The sequence below is a fragment of the Anguilla anguilla genome, chromosome 1, assembly GCF_013347855.1.
Source record: "Anguilla anguilla isolate fAngAng1 chromosome 1, fAngAng1.pri, whole genome shotgun sequence".
Taxonomy (NCBI): Eukaryota; Metazoa; Chordata; class Actinopteri; order Anguilliformes; family Anguillidae; genus Anguilla; species Anguilla anguilla.
The window spans coordinates 59236948-59262406 of NC_049201.1; the positions used below are offsets into that span (position 1 = coordinate 59236948).

Genomic DNA, 25459 nt, shown 5'->3' on the forward strand with positions numbered 1-25459 from the left:
GACTGACCCAACTACAGTATTTATCACATTAATGTCCCCTTGCTATACAATATCGCACTACATTTTTAAATGTGTCTATCAATTATTCAGTTCCGACAAATTGAAAGTAACAAAGTGAAAAGTCAGTTTCACTTGAAACAATTCAAGGTCTAGGTCAATTGATCCCCAGCAGCATGACTCAAAAGAGTGACTACAGGTCACTGAAGTCAAAATAGGCAGCAAAAACTGTTATGTACCTATGCATTCAGGTAAGGGCCTGTCCCACTGTCCAGTCGGCTGGCAGGTAAGCACGGATGAGCCAAACAGGAAATGACCCGGACTGCAGACATAGAACACCACCGTCCCGTAGGTGAAGTTCCCTTGTCCGATCTTACTCTCCCTGACAGCATTGGCTGGGACACCAGGATCTGAGCAATTCACCACTAAGTGAAAAAAAGAATAAATAAGCACTGCAAATCGTGCAAAACCACAATGTTTATATACTTCAAGGTTAAAACCTTTATTAAACATTTATATCAAACCAGGCATGACCTCAGTACTTTCACAGTTAAATGCACTTCATGTTTCAGTCCTTCTAGAGGAACACAGGTTTCTGCATAGATAATGCAATCTTAACTTATGTCAAATGATACAATTTTGTACGATTAAGTTGGCAGGGTCAATAAAGACATAAAGCTTTGTTTCTAATGAAGTATTGAGTGACGTTTCCCCTCATATTCCATTAAAAGCAGGTATGGACAGTTCCAGCCGTGGAGTATCATGGAAGCTTGTTGATATTCATTCTGCTTTTTTCAAGACTTTTTTTGAGCGTGATTAAAATTGTCATTTGGACCAGAAGTGACCTCATCTGGTACAGCAGATGGTAATCAGTGAAAAGCTAAAATGAAAACCTGCATCCATCTGCATTTGTAGATCATATCTTCATCATGTGTGATCTTGACTTGCATATGTAAGTGAATATATTGTTGCTAATTAACATATTGAATGCTGAAAATAGCCTTATGCATATCTGACTACATTCCATAAAATAACCATTAATGAAAGAATAACAATGAGAATAACAATGAAATACAGGCTGTTGACTGACTAATTTCTCTCATTCTTGGAGTTAACACAATAAACACCTTATTAAATTACATTTCTCTTAATACTGTTTTTCCTCCACCACAACTCTCAAGAGTTGCTTGCAAATTTCATGGAAACATAGCCACTGACATTCAAGACCATTCTGGCTTCCCTTCCCTGCAGCAGTTCTTGAGTTTTAGGGGTCAGCAGCTGATCAGAAGACCAATCACCCACCTCGGCAGACTGGCGGGGGCTGGCTCCACTGCCGGTTGGCTTGGCACTGAGTTCGCGACGGCCCCTCCAGGGTGTAGCCCGTGTTGCAGGAGAAGGTCACCACGTCGTTGAGGTTGAAGTCATTGCCGATGGTGCGCCCATAGATGGGGCTACCCGGGTGGCCACAGCTGATGGCTGTCAGGAAAAAAAAAAAAAGATGGAGTGCTCAATCTGCCTTGCTTCGCTTAAGAAGATAACGAGCGCGCTTTCATATTACAAGCGGAGGAGTCCACAGGGCCAGACTTAACAGGGAGAAAAGAAGCAGAAACCAACTTTTTTTGCAGCTGAAAAGTAGGTGAAAGCCCTGAGGCATGAAGAGGAGGAAAACACTGAACTCCTCCGGAAGATCTGCAGCATCCAATAAAAGAAGATTACGCCTGCAGGGACACTTCCAGGAGCTCCTCCAATCTGTGTGAGGCAGTGTGGTTTTCTTGAAGACAAATCCCCTCCCCCCCCCCCCCCAAAAAAAAAATCCAAGGGATAAAATGAGAATCCTACACAGAAAGTACAACTTCACTACAGATTAATGTTCCTAAATCAAATACCAGGTATTTCACAGAAGTTCAAAGCTTCTAACAGAGTGGTGGTGCCAAAACACAGCACTTGACTGCACAGCTCAGCATACCACATTATTGCCTACAAGACCGCCAGCAGCAGCCATGGGCACAACCAACCAGAGGGTTTCACACAATGAAATACTGCATCTTCCTGAGCGCCACCATGTCCACTGCCTGGCACAACCAGTCAGGAAAGAGTGAGGAAAAAAAACCCACTTAGGGTACATAGGCAAATATGTTTGTGCATGTTGTGTGTGTGTAAGGACTAGGACAGTCACACAATTTTTGTTGTTTGGCTCTGTACTACTCGTAAGAAAATAATGAGTATGAAGATAAAAGGTTGACTGACAGTTTTAATTTGAGGGTATTTGCATCCATATTAGGTGATCCGTGTAGGAAACAGCTCTTTTCATACACAGACTCCCCATTTCAGAGGAACAAAAATAAAACGGACACTTGGCTGCGCAGTCGTTTCTTGGTCAGCTGGTCCTTTGCATCATTTGGTCACGCACAAGAAAGATTAAACTCTAGGCCTTTGTGTGAAACTTACATTTGCTCTTAAGTATGCAATTGTGATATTGCTTGGTGTGGCAATAAAAGAGCACATACCCTCCTCCTCCCTATCATCTGGTAGGAAGGAGGATGTACATGCTGCCAAAGGGAAAACTGCCTTTCAATCCATGGTGTACATAAGCTCTCATTGACCAAAATGGGGACAGTATTGTTTGGTAGGTGGGGAGGGGCTGAGGTTCAATGGTTATGTAAATCTAAAGTGAAATGGAATAAAGTTGTTCCCATAAAGGTTGAGGGAAAGAGGGGGACTTGCCAGCCTGTACAATAAACCAATAAACCAATGTTTGTTTTCCAACAAAATCAAATTGATATTTTCCTAAAGTGCCCAGTATGAAAATTATTGTTCAAGTCGTGAATCCATAGACAAATGTGTGAAAATATTCACAAATTGCATTTATAAATAGGCTATATGACATACAGCCATTACGTTTTCAGCTAGCTTATACATTAGCATTGCAATTTTAAAGGAACCGAGAAATCTAATGGTAAATTTAGGATTTTTTAACTTATCTTGTTTATTTTCTCTGTTCGTGTTGGTGTTTGACAAAGAGAGAGGAGAGGAAAATAAATTTTGGGGACTGCTTGTTTATCTCGTTCAGGGAGAAACACTCCTGTTGCACCCTGTGAAATTAAATCTGAATGAACAATTTGCTGTCGCTTGAGCACTGGGTTTTTTAGATGGAAAAAGACAGATGATGAGTTCAGCCAACTCCCTTTACCACCGCCCTGTGTCACGACTTCACACACACGGTGAAGACTGGAAAATAGAATTTCTGCACATCGTAGTTCTATGACCAACAACAGTGACAAAACAGAGCGCCATATGTTAATAAACATAGATCATGATTTATTTTGTCCACATTACATTACATGTAACAGGACTTTGTAAGTGAAGAAGCACATCTGAAATGTAAACAGAGAAAACAGCAGAGGGAAGCGGATACTCACGCACACACGCTGGGAGCTGCCCGGACCAGCTGTGGTCCTGCTGGCAGATACGGACCGAGGAGCCAATGAGGCGGAAGCCGGGGATGCACTGGTACACCACTGTGTCCCGGTAGCCAAAATTCTCCCCTATCACCTGACCGTTCACAATTTGCTCCGGGATACCACAGTGACCCGCTTTGGGTAGAGGGAGGTGGCAAGCAAGGAAAGGGAGAGAGAAGAAGAAAGTGAGTGAGATAGACAGTTATCAGCCTGCACGCTCTCCATGCACACGCCATCTCAGCAGCATACTGTATCACCTTTTGTGGGCAGCAGCGCAAACCACCTCTGCCTGTATCCACAAGGCAGGGTTACTGGGTTAAAATAACTGAATGGAATTCTCATTTCCTATCATTTTCAAGTCTATCCACTGACCAGTTGGTCATTCCAGACAGTATCATGAACACTGAAGAATGTGCACTACTTGGTATTCGGTGTTAGTACCGAGGCACTGGGTCTCTGTCCCACTCCAAAGTCCAGAGGACAGGCACTCCCGCACGGTAGAGCCCAGCAGCACATATCCCTGCTCGCATGTGAATATAGCCGTGGCTCCGAAGGTATTCTGCGTCCCAATCTTCCTCCCGTGTGGGGGTGTGCGGAGCTCGCCGCAGGAAACAACTGGAACAAGACGACGTGTCCACAGAAAAAGCACAGTTAAAAAAGAAGAGAACAGACCACAGCGTGCTTCAACACAGAGGCTGAAGGCAGGAGCACCGCGGGACCTGTAAAGCAGAGTTTGTACTTTTCAGTCCCACTCAAACAACGCCATTAAAAGCTACTGACTCACAACCCAACTCTGTCTTCTGCTGCTGCTCGTACATTCATATTTCACAGGCAATAAAATCTATCATATCTACTCCGGACCTGGATGAGTTTCACAGCTGATTGAAAGTGAAATTCACTACTTCTCTAGTTGTCCTTGTTGTGTGATACGGTGCCATGCTTTTGTTCCTGATTTCAGTTTTTTCATTAATCTTTAAACACAGAATCTAATATTAATGGTCACTTAAAATATAGATGACTTCCTCACATCTGTGTTGCACTGACAGCACTGTACTCAGATTTCCTGAAAAAGGACAGTAGGCCATATTTGATTCAGTGGCCGTATGGTTTGAGCATCTGCCCTCTCCCTGGAACATTAGGAATACAACTCCCCAGAGAAGACATGTCAAAGAATGGTACCCACAGGCTCCCTGCTTAGCACACATTAACAGGGACTGATTGTGGGCAAATGTCCAGTCCAGGGGGTGTGCTTGCACATGAAGCCATCGTACATCACAGCGACTCCCCGCGCCTGGACATTGCTTCACAATGAGCAATAAATGTGTCAATTCATATTTAAAATATCAATATTTCATCCAGCACATCTGTGTGGCCCATATTTGGTCTGTATGACAAAGTTAGGTTTAGAAGTTGATCGCTGGGTAAGGAAGGGAGCTTACTCTGGCAGTGCGGCCTCTCGTTACGCCAGCTCCACACTCCATTGGCCAAACACTGCACGTGGGCGGGGCCCTGGCGGAAGTACCCCGGGTCACAGGTGAAGATGACCTTGGTCCTGTACTCGTAATTTGACCCGTTGACGATTCTCCACCTCCCGTGGTCCAGCGTGAAAGAGCCGATGCTGGGACAGGTCACCACTGTGGATTGCAGCATACAGAAGCGCCCTGGGTCATTTGCATAGAATCTACTGTGCCCAGCCTGGTATAAAACCCAGACAGTGTAACACAGCTACGCACCGAAGCATAAAAAGCTGGTTTTTCAATTATGCCATTTGCTGGAAATGACGGCAACAGCAGCAGCAGCAGCACCTGCATGTTGTTGAATGGGTGCATTATAGGACATAACCCAACACCGCCGTGGAACTGGCATGTAATTGTGTAATCTGTGAAAAGCTGATTGTCTGGTACATTTAATTGCGGAACGCGTGTCCCCTGACTGCAAGCTTTCAAAATGCCTTTGAAATAACAGCTCATGAAAATGATAATAAATAAAGTATTTAATGATGACATTTCTGTGTATTTTCATGATGATGGATAATATTGTCTTTACAGCCTGGAGGCAAGAGCACCTGTGTGTCTTCTTACAGCAGTTTAAGCTTCCTTTGACTCTGCTGTTGCAATCTGGGTATTGTGAGCTCTGTTATTTATGAAAATATACATTTAAATGAAATAGAAAATGAATAACAATAGTTTGAATAATATGTAGAAACAATCATACTTGTGAATCATAGTTTATCTGAATGAGCTGCTCACGATCAAACAGCGGAAGGTGATGAAATACATTTCTCTCTGACTGCCTTTTCGCCTTCTGTGCTGCACCCAGGCTGGAATGAAATAGGCAGTAACTTAATGTTTTGGGTAAAATGTTCATCTGCTCATGAATACCTCAGTGCAGCTAAATTTAAAGTCCTTCTGGTTCGTTAAGTTCGCTGACTTTGTTTCCACTGATACCTTCTGGCACTCAGCTGCTCTGGAAAGCCTCCCTATAATTTGGTTTAGCTCACCTCTCTCTCACCAACGCCTCTCTCGCACCTGTCCCAGCATCCCCCTCTCTCTCACTTGCCCCAGCACGAGTGTCTTTCTCACCTGAGCAGCGGGGGGTTTTATTGTGGTTGCTCCAGGTGCCGTCGGGCTGGCACACGGCGGTCGTTAGCTCCTTGGAGGAGAGCCTGTAGCCGTCGTGGCAAAAGTATGTGACGTGCGTGCCCACGGAGTAATCTGCACTCAGCACACCCCCGCTCGCTGGGGCTTTGGGTATTCCACAGGACACAGCTGGAAGGGAACAGGAGGACGAACACATGCTACTCAGACGGGGAAGGGAAAGCAAACACACGCCACTCACCGAGAAAGCGGAGCAGGCACCTGGAGTTCACGCAGGGCTGCTTCAGCAGGCGCAAGGAGAGTGTGGAGGAAAGCAGCAAACACCTGCTGCTCTTGTAGGTAATACACCTCATTGACTTATTCATCTCTTAATTTGGTACTGTCAGTTTCATACAGCACACGGACATATGGGTGTGCATCTATGCCTGTGGATGTGTGGGGTGTGTATGTACGCGCTTATGATAGAGAAAGAGAGCCATTGAATTTGTAAGGCTCTGTTAATTACAGAGCGATTCAACAAAAAATATTCGGCTTCTTAGTAATTAATCTGGGCATGAATAGAGAGAAATGACATTTCCATAAACAAGGATAAACACGATCATCGAATGTTTCCTTTCCAAGAATGTAAGCATTCACAGAATTAAGTGACACTAAGGCAATAATTCAACCATTTGATTAGTACAGTGTCTCAAATAAGCAGCATTACCATAGATACAGAAAGAACAAAATGGATAACTGAAACAATGTCACATGAGTGCATTGCACACATGTTCCAAGCACACACATTATGATGCAAAGAGAACATTCACATAAAACAGCACAAAAAAATGCCCAGCATATGTCCACATCAAGCCAAACAAATCAATTCAATGCTCATTGGCCCTTACTGTGACAGATTTAAGCACACATGTTTTATTTCTGTTTCTTGCACATGATGAGCTCATTGAAACTGGGGGCAGAATGTTACATTAGGAAGGGGAAACATTAACACCTCCACCCAAAAAAAACTGAGCATTCAAAGCCCTAGACAAAGAAACCTCCATTCAGATCTATACCATAGTGCTTCTGAAATTACATTATTCATTTGCACAGCAGACTTCAGAGAATTCTGCTCAGGAAGACACTGCGCTGCATCTAATTATGCAGCTAGATATTTACAGAAGCAATTTAGGTTAAGTACATAGCTCAAGGGTTCGACAGCAGAGGCCGACCCACGAATGTTTAGATACAAGTCCAATGCCCTTAATCACAATGCAATTTGCACACAAACACCCGTGCACACAAAGGAACCCGCGGCGGAAGTGGCTCTGTGACACCTGCACGCACCTTGGCAGGCCGGGACAGGCGAGTCCCAGGTGTAGTAGCCGTACGGCGTCTTCCTGCAGACGGCCGAGCTCTTGCCGATGAGCCGGTAGCCGCGGTCGCAGGCCCAGCGCACCACGCTGTTCAGATAGCCTCCCGTCTGGCTGAGGACTGACCCGTGGGGCGGTGAGTCAGGGGTGCTGCAGTACAGAGCTGCGAACAACAGTAGGCGTGAGCTCATCCTCCACTTCCTCAGAACAGGAACATCCCCATATGTCCGGCAGCACAGAAGGCAGCAGAGCGGATTGAAGTGAAACCAGGGGAGGAGGGCCGTGCGTCTGCTCCATATGCTGCAAGCTCTCAGCAACATAAAAAAAGCAGCACTCCTGCATTTGCATTCCTTCAAAACACAAATGCCGTGCCGCATATAGCCGAGATAAAAGAACTACTGCGCTAACTTAATTTATCCTGAAGGCCTCTCGTGCTTAGCTTGAATCATCCCCAGAGACGTAAGTCCTATCTCTCCTCATAAAAAAAGGTTACAATTTATATATTTAAATGATTGACTTTTTAATATAATTTTAATTTGAATGACATCAAAACCATTGTTATCAATGACATTCTATTTTTATACCGCAGATGCACAGGAAAAAATAGCATGCAGCTAGTGGTGTATGTTTCAGTAATTCAGCTTGAGATAGTCATGATCACAAAAAAAAATAAAAAAAGCCCCGGACAAAAGAAACACACAACTGGGACTGTTATATAATGTTACATACTGGCAACGGTTCTGTTGGAATTAAAGTCGGGCTCACAGAAATAATTTCACACACAGCAATTAATAGCATTTACTGAATTAACATAGGACCACAGCTGAGACTGATCCTTACACAATATGCTAAGCTGTGGCGCCACACAGCTCCAGGAAGCAGAGAGCTTTAATGGAGGAGGGCGATCAGAAAATCTCCCCAGCAGCCCACACTTCAGAGGAACTCGACCTGTATCGCAGCCAACCCGTGCAGCAGCGTGGCGCAGTGCTTCGAGAAGCTCGTCATTTAACCAGAACGTTGCAGGACTGATTCCGCAAGACCTTTTGTGCAATTGCTTCTGTACATGTCCTGTATTGATTACTTTTTATCTAAGGAGCTTGACCTTGGTAAAGGTTTCTGCTAGGACAAGCTAATAATAATATAATGACCAGACCCAATGGCGTGGCTGTTATTTGCTAAGGTTTCATCCAGTCAGGCAAGAAGATGGTTGATCGAGAGACTGCTTTAACAGCAGCTGCACTCAGACAGTAGTTTGTGAGGCAAGACTCATTTAAACTCAATGAAACTGATGACAAGATTCCAAAAAGGCATGAACAGTCTGTTATTGGGGGACACGGTAGTTTTAGGAAAGCTTGCCAGATGTTCCATTGAAGTGTTTCAGAACTGATGGGATTTGCCTCGAATCATTCGATAGTTTTCCTTAAATTTAAATTTAACTTACAATGATATTCAAGCATTTGGTCTTTTTCATCACATCACAGTTTGGTGGGTTTAGTTATCACCCAAAATTCACTAGCCAAACTGTGATCTTTAAGGAACAAAAGTTACACTTGCATTTATTTGTAAAAGGTAAAGACAAATTTTGAAAAACCTAGTGCATTACAAAACACACTGAAAATCCCGAACAAGTAGTATTATATTTCATGTTATGTTATGTACAATTCAGTGCCAACATTTTATTTCCACATGATATTATATATATAGTATGTTTCACCTTTTAACACGTATTGTATTAACGTAACTGGATTTGTGAAGTATACTCAAAGGCATCACAGGCAAGTTCAAGTCACAGATTTAATAAAAGATTAATACACTTCACAGCAATCCATTTTGCAAAGTTGTAGGTCACAGGTCAATGTGTCATTTTAAAGTTTCCAGAGGGATTTACCGTGTCACTTTAAATCTGTGACCAATGCAGCCATTGGTAAGTTGGCCAACATTCATCTTTTCAGACTGAGGCCCTCGACGCATTAATATAAAAAGGCAGGCTATGGAACACTGGCTTAGAAGAACAGGGTCAAACTTCAGCTTCAAACATTACTTTATCTGGACTGACAGAGATAAATAGCTCCCACTGGGAGTGGTGTCCTTTTTTGCAGTCTCTTTCTGTCTAAAACTGCATATATGGACACCGTGACTTTGGCTGTCCAAATATCCTCTTGTGAATTATGCAATAAAATACCCTTTAAATTATTTGAATGCCATGATGTTCAATGCTTCAACAGTTAAGACAATGCATTCAGCAAAACATTACTGTAGCTATTTAGCAGTGATAGGCATTTCTCCTCTCCACCATTTATACCTGTGATGGAGCACATACATATTGGCAGCAGAACAACATCACATTGATGAAGGCAGTATGTTGAAATATTTGGATCTTCAAGCCTAATCTATTTCCCTTATATACAAATATGTAATCTATATGCATTCCAGTATAAATGCATCATTTCTTTCATTGCAATCGATTTTCACTGAGATTTACACAGCCATTCATATTGCTGGATATTTACTGAAATAATTAATACAGCTTGCTCAAAGACACAAAGGCAGAATACCGCCTGAATGGAACTTGAAACCTGCAGCCCGCAACCATCTGTTTCTCTCCAACAACGCCACACTGCTGCACCAAAATACCCAGTCTCTCAAAAGAGCCCCATGCATGCTGTCAAAGGGAAGAAAGAGGGCTCTTTCTGGGCACAGCGCCTCAGTCATCTGCTCAAGCCATCTCCACATGCCAGCTGAAACATGCAGAGGTATAAACGTGCAGGAGAAAGGTATTGATCTAAAAGGATACATACTTTGATACTCACCGACATATCTGAGGTTGAAGCCCTTCTTGTTGGTGCCATGGTCAGAGGACCAGCGCAGGAAAAGCTGGTGGCCAGTGGTGGAGATGTTGAAGGGTGTAGGGTGGTCACCGCTTAGGGCAGCCAGACTCTGACTGTGAATGGTAGGACCTTTACACACATACACACAAACACAGATGCAAACAGACACACAGACATACACACAACACACAGGATAAAACAGGACAGCACACAAGACATGTCAAAATCCATATCCTTAAAAACAAAACAGAAATTCATTCTTTATTCTGAGGTTTAACCACTAAGTGATGTTTAAATCTGTAAAAAGTCTGTAAAAAGGTCTTTACAACTTTGAGTAACTTGGATTTTTTAAAATGAGTCTTTGCCTTTGGTATTGCCACATTATATTTACTTACATCATAAATACAGTTGGAAAGTTCAGCATTCACCAAAATTAACCGATGAAAAACTGTTTCACAATTTGTTTGTCAACTGAACGAAATACTGATTGAACCGAGGCATCAGTTTCAAACAATGGAACAGAGTCAACGTGTAAAATATAAAGGACAGATAAATGACATGTGAGATGAGCTACCATCAAAGATTTCCAAGATATCAAATTCCTTCTCAGTCTGGAACAGCTCAAAGTACAGGGTGATGTTGTAGCCCTTCTCCACACTGATGGTCCAGGAGCAGGTCTGCAGGTTGGGGTAGCTGTCTGGGTAGCCGGGGCTGAGGATTACCCCCGTCGAGTCGAAGCGCACCTCACTGGCTGGGCACTGAGCTGCAAGAACACATCGGAACGCAGGATTACGTTCCTCACCACGGCCACCACCTCGTTACACGATGCACCTGCCACGTTCAGGGACGGCGGCAAGTGGCTACATCTATGAATAATGTTTTGTACCGTTTTATGTCACTGTTCTCTTTCCACCAGTGTTGCTCGTAATATGCTTGGTACAGGTACACAGTGTACTTTGGAGCTGCCTCTACTTTAAACTGCTCGCTGTCCGAACTGCAGTAAAATGATGTAGGAGAAGGGATTAAATTGGGAATATGCATGTAATACCTTCTGAAGTACTTGCTTTATAGAGAGCAATATATCAGCTTGAAGGAGAGGAGGTTAAAACATACTTTTACAGTTTGAAGGTAAGTTTTAACCACCCCATTCGAGCTTATGAGTCACCACTGGCCAGGCATGAGCGTGCACTACAACTGACCACTCTAAAAAAGCACATTAGTTCAGGGCTGTCCAGCCCTGTTACAAGGACATCTACCATCCTGGACATTTTCATTTCAAAAACTTAATTTGGAACACCTGATTCCACTCATTTGGAGCGCAGCCAGATTTCTAGCTTTCTGAATATACGGTGTGCTCTATAATGTTTGGGGAAAAGCCCCCCATTTCAGGGCAACATAATGTTTGGGACACATAATGCTAAGTAAATTAAAGTATGTTTTGAATGTTTAGTACTTTGTCAAATATCCTTTGCATGCAAGGATCGCTTGAAGTCTGTGACCCATAGATATCACAAGATGCTGAGTATCTTCATCGGTGATGCTCTGCCAGACCTATACTGCAGCCATTTTCTCTTTAGCACATGTTCAATTGATTTCAGATCGGGTGAATGACTTAACCAGTGAAAACAAATTTCAGTTTTTGGATTTGAAAAGCTCCGTTAAGAGTATGTTTGGGATCATTAATGCAGGATGAAGTGCCATCTAATGAATTTGGAGGCATTTTGGTTGAACTTGAGGATATATATATATATTGCAGTTGAAGTCAGAAGGAAAAACATCAACATGTTAAAACATCTACATCTACTCTACATCTACTCATTTTCTTCCATCTTCGTCTTCTGGTTCAGCATTTCACACACAAAATGAGTTTAGTGTTTCCTATTGTGCATTCTTGTGCCTGAGGCACAGGCAAAATTCAGATAAAGTAAATGACTCTCAAGGGGGAAGAGGGGGAAAATGTGGCTTCATGAAAGATTAACTACAACAGATGTTCAGGCCAAAAAAAAAAAAAAAAAAAAAGGCAGGACACTGATGCATTCAAAAAAAAACCAAAATGAATAATTAAACCAAGCCAAAAAGTGGAAGAAATACAGGGAACATGGATAGAAGAAAACACCACTGCTGGGAAAGGTAATGGGTAGAAAACTCTTACTGGAGAAGCCACATGTGTGAGTGAAGCAATGATTAAATCACATGTACAAACTGAACCTTGGCATGTGGGTGGAGACCCGTCCATCTGTAGCCTCTCCCCCAGCCTGCAGGTCAAGATCTCATTTCCCACCAGCGTGAACCCAGGATGGCACTGGTACCTGATGATGTCACCTGGAGGACATTTCCAGACAGCCAACATTATGTGATTAAAACATTAAACTGATTAAGAAGGACACCGGTCTTGTAGTGGTGGGATAGAGAGGTTTATGAGCCCACAAATCAGTGAAGCATTTTACAAGACACTTTAAGCATCAGTGACTTAAAAACATTGATTTAGCATGGTATGCGCACAACACTAGAGCTAGTGATAGGAAAAGTTACAGTTAAATAATGTAAATGCCATCAGTGATTCACTGATTTTGAAGCAATCATAGTGCTTTGGTGTGGAGTGCAAATAGGTTTTATTGGTTGATTTGAGTTCATGATTCACAGGACATGGTGGCTGCACCCATTATTGTGTTCATGAATCCTCATTCTCCAGGACTAATGTCTCATACTATTTTGAAGACCTGCAGAACTGTAGGGGATATAACCTGAATGATCAACCACTGTAGAGCCATCTGGAGAAATGGCAAGAAAGAGATAGTAATGATACTTTGAATCCAGGTGGTAAATCCAGACACACTGTACTGCAATGCCGGTTCAACAATGGTTCAAGATGGAGAGGCTAAAAATGATCCTGCACCAGTTTTTAACTGAATAACAAACATGGCAATATAATACCCATTCATTAGCAGATAAATCCTTTTTTGATAGCATATAATTTTTTAGTACCATTACCACCATGCACTTCCCAAAAATGTAAGTGTTATAACTGTAAAATAAAATGTTTTATTTTTTTTATTTTAAATCATTCTTTGGTCAATTTGTTATAATCCAAATTATCAAATGTGGCCTAATACCATGGTTATATCTTAATATGAAGTTCATGAAAGCAATGTAAAGCAACAAGATTAGATAAAGTTAAGCAACTCACTTCCTACTGTACTATCATCCTTTGTTTTGATATAGAACTCACAGTAGCATTTGATTATTATCATATGGCAAGCCACACAAAGAATTATCAAGGAAGGCATACACTCTTACCTGAAGTTTTAAAGTAAAATGAATAAAATGCAATGGCCTTGTACTATAAATGCAAGTGTTGATGTATTCTTTTTTTTCTTTTTTTTACTGAAACAGTTTACAAAGTCACGGCTGCCAAAAGCGAAAAAAAACTGATGAAAAAAATGCTTGCATTGAACAAAGGACTGTATTTAACCAAATGTCAAATTTAAGGACAGCTATTGATTTCATCTAAGGCAATGCCTCATGCAGAGAGATAGAAAGCTGTTTTCCGTTAGCTGAATTAAGCCTGCACAAAGCTGTGGTGTGACTCCCTCGTACGTGCTAAACTCTGCAGGATTACACGAGGACCATGGAGACGGCACAGCTCCTCTGAGTGTCCGTACTCCTCGTGTAACCTAGTAGATTAGGTATAAAGCTCACGAAAGCACGGCATGGCAGCCGAGCATGGCAGAAAATGAACACATTGTTAATTTATGATCCCAAACACATGCAATGCATCAGACAGTTTGAAAGCACTTGCCGGTTTTCTTATATTTTGGCATATTTTACAGCTTGTGCCAGGGGAAGCGGATCACATATAATGAGACAGACTACTGCTCTGATCACGTTAAGGAGGATATTTCATCCAGTTTCAACACAGAGGGGAACAAAAACAACATTTCATAAAGAAAAATCTTTCAATTACTACACAGAGCAAAGCAGGACAGTAAATATACAAAAGGACAAAACATGTTCATAAGTTTCCAATTACGAGCTCGACAATATCAAACAAAAAACGCAGAAGGCGGAATGAATTTTACCGATTTCAAATTCATCATCGTCTGTCAGGATATCTGCATTAGCGACAGCTGAGGGAGGCTGGCAGACTCTAAGCTGGTAAGCTGAAATGAAAAATACATGTATAGATCAACCAAAGGGCCTGTGCTGGTGGCTTAAGAGTGAGGCTTTGAGAACCCCCCAAAATGGATGGTGCTTTAAACCACTCACAGATTTTAACCAACTGCTATATTTTTTGTTCTGGATCACGAAGCCATTTGATTACTTCATAGAAGTCATTTTTTGACAGTGCACGGTAGCCCCGCCCATTTTGGTTCATGCGGATCATGGAGCCTCATTTATACCACTGGTAACTAAATGCAATGTGCTGTAAATACCCATGTTCATATTAACAACTGACTACTTCATTTCTGACATATGGTTTGAGAGATGAAAGTAACTCCAATAAAACGTATAAGACATCTGTCAAATTTTAAAGTTCTCCACATTTAGAAGCATTTCAAACATGTTAATTTTGCTGTTATTTTGCAGCACCCAAAAAAGTCACCTTAAAAATGGCAGGCTATGAAAGGCCAGTGGATAAGCTTTCAAACAAAACTAATACACTATTCCCGAACTGAACAAGGTAAGACAGACTAGAGTTTATCAGGTATTGTGTCCAAACCAGAATTAAGTACTGCATATTCATTTATTTACATTTAAACATCGTGTACACAGATATGTGAATATATTGCAGTCTTCATTAAGCTTATTTATTAATTTAGTTTATTTATTCATTGCTTGATTGACACAAACTATGACAGTTGCTCTGGACAAAGGCTTTTGTTTGCCAAGTAATCAAACAACACAAATGAGTGGGAAGCGATAAATATACATGAATAAGAGACTGAACTTCCTTATCTTGCCTTTCTCTCGGCCATGCACTCACCATGGTAACGGAGGACAAAGAAGCCGCTGCCACTGAAGTCGCTGTGGAACTTGATGAGCACCTGGTTGGAGGTGCTTTGTACGGCTTCCAGCGCAGTGGTACCGCTGAACTGTCCAATCTGTGGTGAGTTCTGATCGGGTCCATCCCTGCACAGACAACGGAACCCATCAGCTGAGGTTCATCATTGCAAATGATCCCATAAAAGTGTAAACATTATTATGTTTTTAACTCACCCCAAAAACATGCTGAATATTTTCAATAACATGAAAATACAGCTAGTTAATCAGCAAATTTGAAATGAGAAAAATGCATGTAATTAAGCAGTGTGTAGATGGGAAATTAAAACAACATCTTTGCATACTTTAAACACATTATTTTTTGCTGAAGTCAAGTAAACCCAAAGTGCATTTACTTACAGACAGCTCAGAATAGCTATACTATGTTTTTAGTTTAGAAGCAACAAATTATCATATTTGTAAGTATCTTGTTAAAATGCAGTAGTAAGCAACTTTAGTGGCTAGGAAAAACTGCAAATGGGTCAACAAATAAATTCCATACACTGGTTTTATACTTTTGGGTATGTTCCCTCCAGAAGCAGTGTGAGCTATCACAATCAATGAATTAATAACACGAAGATGCGACTATTCGTTGTGTTTGACATTCACCTGAACATGCATGTCTGAATAAACTACACAGAACATTACAGTTAATGAACATAATCTAACAACCAACCCAAATATACCACTGCAGGTTTGCTGCAGGCTGAAAAACTGGAGCACATTACACATGAATATATAAAAGCACTATCTTCATGAAATATTGTTGAAGCCTGTTACACTATTTATTAGACCATTAGCTCCCATTGCTTAACTGTCTCATAATTCAAACGTGTAAGAATTCTCTAAAAACAACCTTTAAACAACAATTCCCTGTTTTTTCACAGAGGTACCAAAGGAGCTGAATGTTATCAAAACTAATTATCTCATCAAAGCAAAATGAAAAAAGAATACAACAGGGCTTGCTTCAGATTGAAATAATACAAAATATAAAAATAAGGCAGGAAATTGACTTTAAGCAAAAGCGGCTAGTTTTACAACAAAGGCTCACTCAACAAGACTAATCATGGAGAAGAGATGGACTCCATGTAAACTCGCTTTTTAGTACAGTCAAGCTGGGCTAATGAACAGCAGGCGACAGCTGATTAAACTGGGTCATCCATTACTTTCTAATAGTTGAAAGGCACACCATATGGTTGTTTTAGTACACAGAGAATGTGGAAAATTGCAGCATAGAGAGGTGACTCGGCATGTTCCTTTTCTGATGACAGTTTACCGACACCCACCCCTACCCCCACCTCCAACAGATGGTTCCAGACACTTTGGAAATGCTGAGGGACATGTGAATGGTGATGAGTTATGGGAGTTAGGGATTCCTATTGTGATGCATTGAGGTTATTGTAAAACAGAATTTTGGGCCTGTTCATTATTTTGTAATCAAGAGATAATCATCTCAGTATTTGCTCAATTATCTCAAGATCATAAGAAATAAATATTCTAATTATTCCATAGGCTTAACTCTACATGGATAAAAAAAACAGTCCTTATACAGTTCCTCTGACTGGCTATATCTGGTAGGATATTTATTCTTCAATTTCTACGGGAAAATAGCTCTAAGCACTCTGTATTACTGTGGGAGAAATATCACTAAAATACTCTCCATTGAGGAGTCATTTTGGACTAATAAAATCAAAGACTTTCAAATAGAAATGACTGTGTCCAAGGTGCACACAGAAAAATAAAATAAATCTGTACCATGCTTCACCATTGTAATATGAAGCAAAAAACATTACATGGAAAAGCATGACCAAAATGGTTGACCTTGGAAGATAATTATATTTATCATAATTTGCAGTGTAGCTAATCATACTGTTGGTGGCAACAGGCCAAAAGCCACTCATGGCAAAACTACTGATATACATAATAAACACAATAACTTACAATAAGACTCATTATATAATATTGTATTCATGAAAACTATAACAGGATTATAGCGTGATGGGTGAGAAGACATACAATGTCACAATTGAGTGCCTCCCTATGATTTGAAAGGAATGGAACTAATTATTGATTACATCTACAAAAAGAAAAACAAAGAAAACAAGGATTATCTGTCTTTTTTCTGAAGCAGACAAATATTTATCTTCCTTGACAACTGAGCGGATATCTTATCACTCCAAGATCTCTGAGTCTACAATCTAAATTAGCATTTTATGATTTGATATTTGCTGTGTGTGGGGTAGTTGCACTAGTGCATTGGCTAGTCCAATGCGTTAAATAAAAATGTGAAGTTATCCATCTATTGAGCACTTTCATTCCTCAGATCTGCTAGGTTATTCATCTTTCCTGCGCTACCATCACTCAGCCACAAGCAAATGTCTCTCTGAAGAGACTGGAATGTGTGTGCCAGTAAGAATGTTCTCATAAAGCTATTGTTTCTGATAAATGGGATATTATGAATAAAAATGATGCCATGTCAGTTCAGGATGTATTTTGTTCGTACGCAAGGCTGATAAATGAGACCCTCAGGTCTGAGATTATCAGAGATCTCCAAAGATATTCTCAAATGCTTATAGACTACGCATCACTGGTGAAAGTGATGTATATTTTAAATTCATCTAATATATTACTCCACTCCCCTTGTTTTTCCCTGTTTCTTAATGGCAGGTTTTCTCCAGATGTTAGACACTTCTACAATGCACTGAGGAGAAATGAATGATGAAAAGATAGTGAGACTGCAAACTGTGCAAATACAATAATGTAGTTTCTTTTGAAACTCATTTTTTAGACTGGAGAGGGTGGCAGGTATGCGGGCAGTGTTCATAAATAAATGCACCCAGAGGAGTTTAAAGTACAGAACAGCATGAGGGATCATAGAGTGGAACAGAACTATTCTCCTCACTCTTATAAGCACACCCCATAGTTCCACTAGTGGGGCCAAGGTGGATCAGATCCCACTTGTTTAAAAAGAGGGGTATGCTTTGAAACAAGAAACAGGAGGCAGGGGAAATCACGACTGTGGTGTCATACTTCATCATTTAAGAGTGCGTAATTCTAGGTGTTTCAAGTTCGATCAGATTATTAAAACTAACAGATGATGTCAGAACAATCTTGTACTTCTGACAATAATTCCACGGATGGGTTCTTATCTCTTAGCATGGTATCCAAGATGGATTTGCATCAGTTAGGATCAAGTCAAGGCGGCATTCCTACCACTTTGGGGTGCCATCATAGATCACACTGTCCAATCAGTAAAGATGCCATGGATAGGTTGGCATAGTCTTATGTTACAGTTTACAATAATTGCTGTGGTGTTTTTCGATTATTGTTCTAGTGGTGATGTCATAGCTAATATGATTCTTACCACACAGTGATATAGTCATAGATAGGTTCAGTGCTCAGGAGAGTGAAGTTGATGTAAATTCCATTTCCAGGTGGTACCCTGATGTTCCAAAAACAGTCCTGAAAGTTGGGGTACTCTGCAGGATGCCCAGGGGAGTAGATGGTCCCATTCACCAAAGTGATGTTACCCCCGCAGAGAGCTGTGGGACAGACACAAAAGAAATAACCATGGTTTCACATACATGTACCTATTAGAGCTTGATGCTCAGTCGCTCTTACTGACTTCTTGTATCTTTGCTCATATTGTTCGTCTTGCACAATTAATTTACTGTACCTTACCATAATTCCCATATTAGTTGCTAAGGATAAAAGTTTTAGTGCACAAATAGCTCATATGAAATTATTTTAGCTAGTAGCAACATTGAAATACCTTATATGGTGTGACCATGAAGAAAGTAGGGATCAAGTTTCAGAGTTTTGAATATCAAAGTTGGAATGAAAATAGCATACTCTTTGGTTCAGGCTAAAGAAATACTAGAAGCCACATATATGTGTTTCCCTACTGTGTGTCAAATTAATTTCAAATGAAGGTCACAATATGTATTCTGCCTTCTTCCTCCAGTGAGCAGCTAATTCAAGCTGACATCCGAAGGGTTTTTTTAATTAAGAGTGAGGGAGCGAGGTGCATGAATCCACTGTAATATTCATGCTCTTTTTGGCAAGCTGATGTTATACCCTGGGGTCAGCAGAGAGAACATGTTCTGGCAGTGGGTCAGAAATCTCCACAGAGGGCATAATATGTTTAATTTAAGGATAGGATCAAGGGAACGGATGAGTTCCACGTCGACTCATGCGTTTTATCCATAAACAAACAATTTAAACCAACCATTTAATTAAAAAAATTCAATGCTGCCATGAGTAGGAGAGAAAATAACTTCCATTACCTCAGAGATATGATCTTCAGTGTTACTGACCACCCTCAGTGAACTGTCACTGAGCCCCAAAGGGCACAAATCAAAGAGCTGTAAATGCAATCGCACCTTCTTATTATAATAAAATACACAGATTCTCTGCGTTATTATTCTCAATTCCAAAAAGAAAGGGTATAAAAGAAAGAAAAAGCAAATGTAAAAAATAAAAAAACAAAAAAGGAATAATGAAAAAAGCCTGGGAACTCTCTTTAACTGTGTGTCAGGAGCGTTTGCAATTTTTTGAGTTAAGCAAGTTTCTGAGGGAGCGGTATAACAAAAACAATGATATGCACTAGGGGTGTCCACAAATACAAATATCTTATTTGAAAATGCGCAAACAAAGACATTGTAACAAATAATACGTATGTCTGAATATTAATACAATTATTCTGTTTTTTTTTTGTTAAACAAAGGCAAAGTAATAGTGCAAGTCTGTATGTTGCTGCTGTCTTGATTACATTTTCAGAACTGCCGCATAAGTTCAGGAGGAAGTGGGAGTGGGCCAAAGTTCTTGGACGTGTGTGTCCGTGTGGGAGAAATTTTATCTGTGTGGGCTATCCATGTATGGTTGGGCTGCCACTACATCAAGTGTTTACTGTTAGTCTATATAGCCTTGTTTCTCAGATGCTTGTTATATGACTCCTGGTTAACAAGAACCAGTAAAAACAAGCAGGGTGCGTTTTCATTCAAAAACAGAAGTCATGCATTTCTTTATCAAGAGTAGAGTTGGCAAGCCAGCATCAAAGCTTCAAGCAGCCCTCCCCCAGCTACCCCTCGCCTACATGGCCTGTACTGTAGGTGACTCAGAGGCAGTGTAGGCTTGCAGATGTAGCGTTCACACACATCACCACTTTGTCCCCAAAATCTAAATGAGTAGCATGAAGCGAACCAATGGGCTTCATTCACAAAACTTTTCTTAAATTCTTACTTTTGTTCTTAAAAATGTTCCAACGAAAAACCAATAAGGGATTCATGACACATGTGCAGACCTTTGTTTTTGTGCATATCCCAGGTGTATGAGATGATGAATGCAGACTGTTTGTAAATTTTATGTGCAATCCTGTGCATGTGATTAACATAAGGAAACAGCCAAACACAGATAAGAAAAAAATGATGAATGTCGAAATGTTTGTAGAAACGTTCTTACACACAGTTTACAATCAAATGTGATTGTACACATATTTCATGAATGAGGCCCAATATGTCTATGTAATATATCTTGAAAGTCCATTATATGTCCTTCATATACTGTGCTTGTTTTCTATTGAGTAATAGCCGACTTGTTACATAATCACTATATTAACTCCTCATTAGCACATGAGCTACCCATAATTGACATAGTTCATTGCAAGAAGATATATTCAATTTATTAGTATTTGATGGATATCAATGATAGTGGATCTAAACACAGAACTATTCTGTGGGTATAAAGCCAGAATTGCATTCCTCTTTGGTGTAACTTCTGGTTTAAACTACGCCCACTTCCAGTTTCTATCCAAATACAAACCCAAATAAAAATACAGTTGAACCAATTCAGATACAGATACAAATAGTGGTACCCCTGCATACCCTACTCAAGTACAATATAAATGGTCTACACATTTATTTATTCATTTCCAGTCTTAGATGCAGTTCCCCTTCCAATGTTCCCTCACTGATTCTACATCTTCCATGGCAGGATCCATCCCTGTGAAGTCAGTATATCCAGTGTATCTAGCTCTTTTCTTGGTCAATAGCTCACAAGTTCTCTGTAATCGACACACATACATTATTTATGACATTTCCTCTTGCTGTTAGCAATGTAGATTTTTTTGAGAAAGCCAAGTGGCCAGTATTCTTACAGCTGTCGGCTGCAGACAGGTTATAATGCTGTATGTCCATATTAATTATGTCATGCTCATTCTTGAATATTGACATTTCACAGGAAATCCAGGGCCATCTGCCCAAGTGTAAATGATCTGAATCTGTGAGTTCTTAGGAGGTGAATAATGCAAGGGGAAATGTACTATAATAATTAGAGAAGGGTCACGTCCTTGCACTATTGCTAAAAAATACCACATTTGAAATAAAGAAGGGCCAGAAAAAAATCAGTTTGCAAAAGAGAATGATCCTGGGTCACCAAAGAAAAGCCAATGCAGAAAAAATGCAGTAAAGAGATTCTGCTTAACACTTGTTTGTTATAGGTTATGACAAACTTGAAACCTGGATAAATATAGTATTAATAACGGATTTAAATTAAAGTTGCTATTTTAACATCACTTTAGTTATGAACACTGCATTACACACAACCTCTAATCCTGAAGTGTTCATATATTAGAGCTTGTACTGCATTCATACATACATATATAATTCACAGATTCTGAAATCTGTTGAGTTGCAGGAGAAGAATTTCTCCTACGGACTCCTGCATATAAATATGTGTCTTACTCCTGGCCTGGATTCAGCCAATAAAATCATTCTTTTCTTGACAAACACAATATGAGTCACCAAAATTAAAAAGCACCACTAACTATTTTATTTATAAGTTAATAAGGTCACATTTTGACTAAATCCTTGTTCATTGTCCTCAGTGCCAAAATGAGTCCCAAGCCTTGCCAAGAACAGGCCATATATTCAGCATTCCCTGTAATTTAATTTTGCTCAACCACTTTGTAACAGTTGTATAACTGTAAACATCACTGTTGGCTTAAGGTTCTAAAGACCTGATGCTCTAACATAAAAAAATCTATTTTTGCACTTTTACTCTGTAGTTAATTCAATTTATGGCCTTCTCGTATCTTTGCAATTGTGTCAGGACTGTCAACATTAGTACAGAAATGGCCCATATTTTAATCATTTAATGATATTAAATGATTAAAAAAACAGACACAGGAAGCACTGATGCTGCCCTTCACTGTCAGAGTGCAGATTGACTGGACTGACAGACAGGAAGTGAAGATAACTCATCCCACCCTCACTGCATAATGATACACAGGCAGAAATGGAAGACCCCGCCCCTCACCTTCGCAGCGTGGCACAGGGTGGTTCCAGGTCCGGCTGACTCCATGGAGACAGGTGAGCGAGGCCTCTCCAATCAGGGAGTACCCAGGCAGGCACTCAAAAGATACAGTCAGGCCAACACCAAAATCATCCCCAATCACTATGCCATTGCGAAATGGCCGCGGGTCAGGACAACTCTGCAGCTCATATGCTGAACACAGAAAACAAGCAGAAAAATAAGTACAGGTATTCACTGCAAATCCTTAAATGGTTGACAAAGGCCTTTCTGAAACCAGTACCTTCACAATGTTTACTTTTATAATATTCTTGAGTCTATTCACAATATATGTTTCATTATTAGTCCCTGAGAAGGCAAAACAGTACACAAAAGAAAAGAAAACAAACACAAAAAAGAACTCATATTCATGTATATGGGATACAATTATAATGTTAAAACATGTGCTGCTATGACAATCCAACAAGATGCATGGAAATAGTCAATATGCCAATCAGAACACTTTTACCAACACGGACGTCTTATTTGTGTCCGTGACAATCCGAAACGTTTCTGGGTGACGTATTTTTAAAATCTCTGACAATCTCAGTGAGTGGCAATGAAGGCAGTGGGTCCCGAGATAAGGATGACCTTACCCTGGTAAATTATGTGGAAGCCAGGCTTGTTCTGTGAGTAGTCACTGTGAAAGAAAAAGCTGGTCTCATGGGTGGTGCTGAAGAGCGGCTCTGGAACCACAGGGCCACTGAACCTGTCAATCACAGAACCCATCTCCTGTGAACCGCTGCGGATCTCCAGGTAGTCATGGATGGCCTCGGTGGAGAAGTTCAGGAACTGAATGTGGATTCCTTAAATGGAACAGAACAACATTAAAGATTAAAAAAACATACAAAAACAGCAACAATAACATGAAACATAAGACATAACTGGATCTTATTTTTCTTATTTGAACCAGGAAGTCAATTTGAGGGAAATTTTCTTAATTTCTTTTGTCTAAATTTTGCTGCCCATTGCATAACTGCTAATCTTTCATAAATTCATCAAATTAAATCTTTCCTGCCCAAGACTGATCTATTGCAGCAAACACCTGTTCTTTTGAACTCTACTTCTAAGTGTCCAACCCATAGCCATGGGGCACTATTCATGCCAGTATACAATATTTAATATAAAATAAAATTGAAATATTAACAAACTTGAAGGCTGTTATCTTCCTTGTGTGTGGTAGCGCACTCTAACTGCGGCATTTCACAGTACGTTCTGCCAATACACGTATACTATCGCTGAAAGAAATCTATTATTACTTGAAAAACCTACAGTTGAAAAGGGATTATTTCTGTGAGTTAACTTACTTCTATTCTGAGTGATACTGAATCAGGGTTACTGTTCTACCGTAACCTACCACTTTAGTCACATATCTCGTCACATTCCCTTAGACATCCAAAGTCTCCAACAGGCACAACTGCACTGATCTCTGGAACTTACATTTCTCTAGACAGGTCTCCACACAGTAAAATGTTAAGTCAACACTTACAGAGTACACATGGTCCCTATTGGACTCATACGGACTCTGTTAACAGTAGTATTGACACTCGACATTTAACTGTGCAGAATGATCAATTTTAATTAGTGGAGGTGCTATGTTATACCTGTGTCTGCTGACATGGACAGTCTAACACCATCCTAGTCCTGATAAAATGTCCAGAATTTATGCAGTCTACAATAATTAACAGACCCAAAATGATCCCAACAATGGCATAACTCCAGTTAGTTTCATTACAGACATACACATACAAGCAACTAGTCTAACCCCTAATGCACACAATGAAAAGAGCATATTGTAAACCAGCATTTCCCAACCTTTTTCATCCCATCCACAACACACAAGTTCTCAAAAGGCAAAAACGAATAAATAAAAAAATAATTTACAGTGCAGACTGTCCCCTGGATGTGATTCCTCAGCCAGTGCTTTCAATATCAGCAGGCACTATTGCTGAATATTGTATTGTTTGTACTTTTTGACAGGACAAACTTGCTATTTCCTTTGCTGCTTGCAGAACTAACAATGAGCTCATAATGGCTTTGCACACTGGTAATATCACTGATTCAGTGATCGTGCATGAATTTTTGTCTTAGCCACAATCTCAGAAACTCAACAGCTTCAATGCTTTCTCCGTTGCAGCAATGGTTCTCAACGCTTTTTTCACCCCCTTATCATTTGCACCTGTTTATGAGTTTGGTCTCTCAAACAAATGAAGTAATTTCAGTCTTTGTTAGCTAGGGATGATTGGTAATGTGTTGAAACCTACATTTGCTTGGAACCAGGGCGTGCTTTGAGAATTTCTCCACACATGTAAGGCATAATGGAATAGGCCAATATGTATCCCAGGTGTATATAAACCCAAAGGATAGCTGTAATTGCAGAGGCTGTTGCTCACCAGCCTAGCTTTCTTCCTGCACTCGAGTAAGTGTTTACTGCTGCTGCAGAAGAGCGATGGCGAAGGAGGAGGAGGTGGGGTCCTTTGTTTCGGGAACTAATCCCTTTCCGTTTTGGAGGCTGGTCCACTTTTTCACAACTAATCCACTCACATTATAGGGACATGATCAAGAAAGACCAAAATTTAAAAATAGCCCTTGAGGGTTTTAATTAAGTGATCTAGATTTTAATGACGATAATTTGGGATTTTGTGAATAAGATTCATTACTTTTTATTATTAAATTAATTTTAACCTTTTTGTTACATGCCACACCTGATTGGCACACCACTGTTCTTTAAATTGCGGTTGAGAAACTACACTGTTGATCACAATTAAATACCACATTCTCTTGAACAGCACAGCTCATAATTTTCATTTTATCCAATATAACACTTGATTATTCATAGA

At 40.3% G+C, this 25459-nt stretch overlaps 1 protein-coding gene across 2 annotated transcripts in view; it reads right to left on the reverse strand.

Annotated features, from left to right (window-relative positions):
• LOC118235160 (CUB and sushi domain-containing protein 3-like) overlaps window positions 1–25459 on the reverse strand; it is a 211847-nt gene that overhangs the window by 46768 nt on the left and 139620 nt on the right. Inside the window, exons 38-52 of one of the 2 annotated variants that reach the window (XM_035432226.1) lie at window positions 23216–23425; window positions 22587–22775; window positions 18637–18814; window positions 15217–15362; window positions 14312–14392; window positions 12441–12554; window positions 10807–10995; window positions 10203–10361; window positions 7379–7567; window positions 6038–6223; window positions 4895–5089; window positions 3897–4070; window positions 3417–3590; window positions 1300–1473; window positions 237–422 (exon numbers count right to left, since the gene is read on the reverse strand). In XM_035432226.1, the coding sequence (XP_035288117.1) occupies window positions 237–422; window positions 1300–1473; window positions 3417–3590; window positions 3897–4070; window positions 4895–5089; window positions 6038–6223; window positions 7379–7567; window positions 10203–10361; window positions 10807–10995; window positions 12441–12554; window positions 14312–14392; window positions 15217–15362; window positions 18637–18814; window positions 22587–22775; window positions 23216–23425 (2544 nt within the window). The remainder of the gene's footprint in view (window positions 1–236; window positions 423–1299; window positions 1474–3416; window positions 3591–3896; window positions 4071–4894; window positions 5090–6037; window positions 6224–7378; window positions 7568–10202; window positions 10362–10806; window positions 10996–12440; window positions 12555–14311; window positions 14393–15216; window positions 15363–18636; window positions 18815–22586; window positions 22776–23215; window positions 23426–25459) is intronic. The other variant, XM_035432235.1, reaches the window with a different exon arrangement.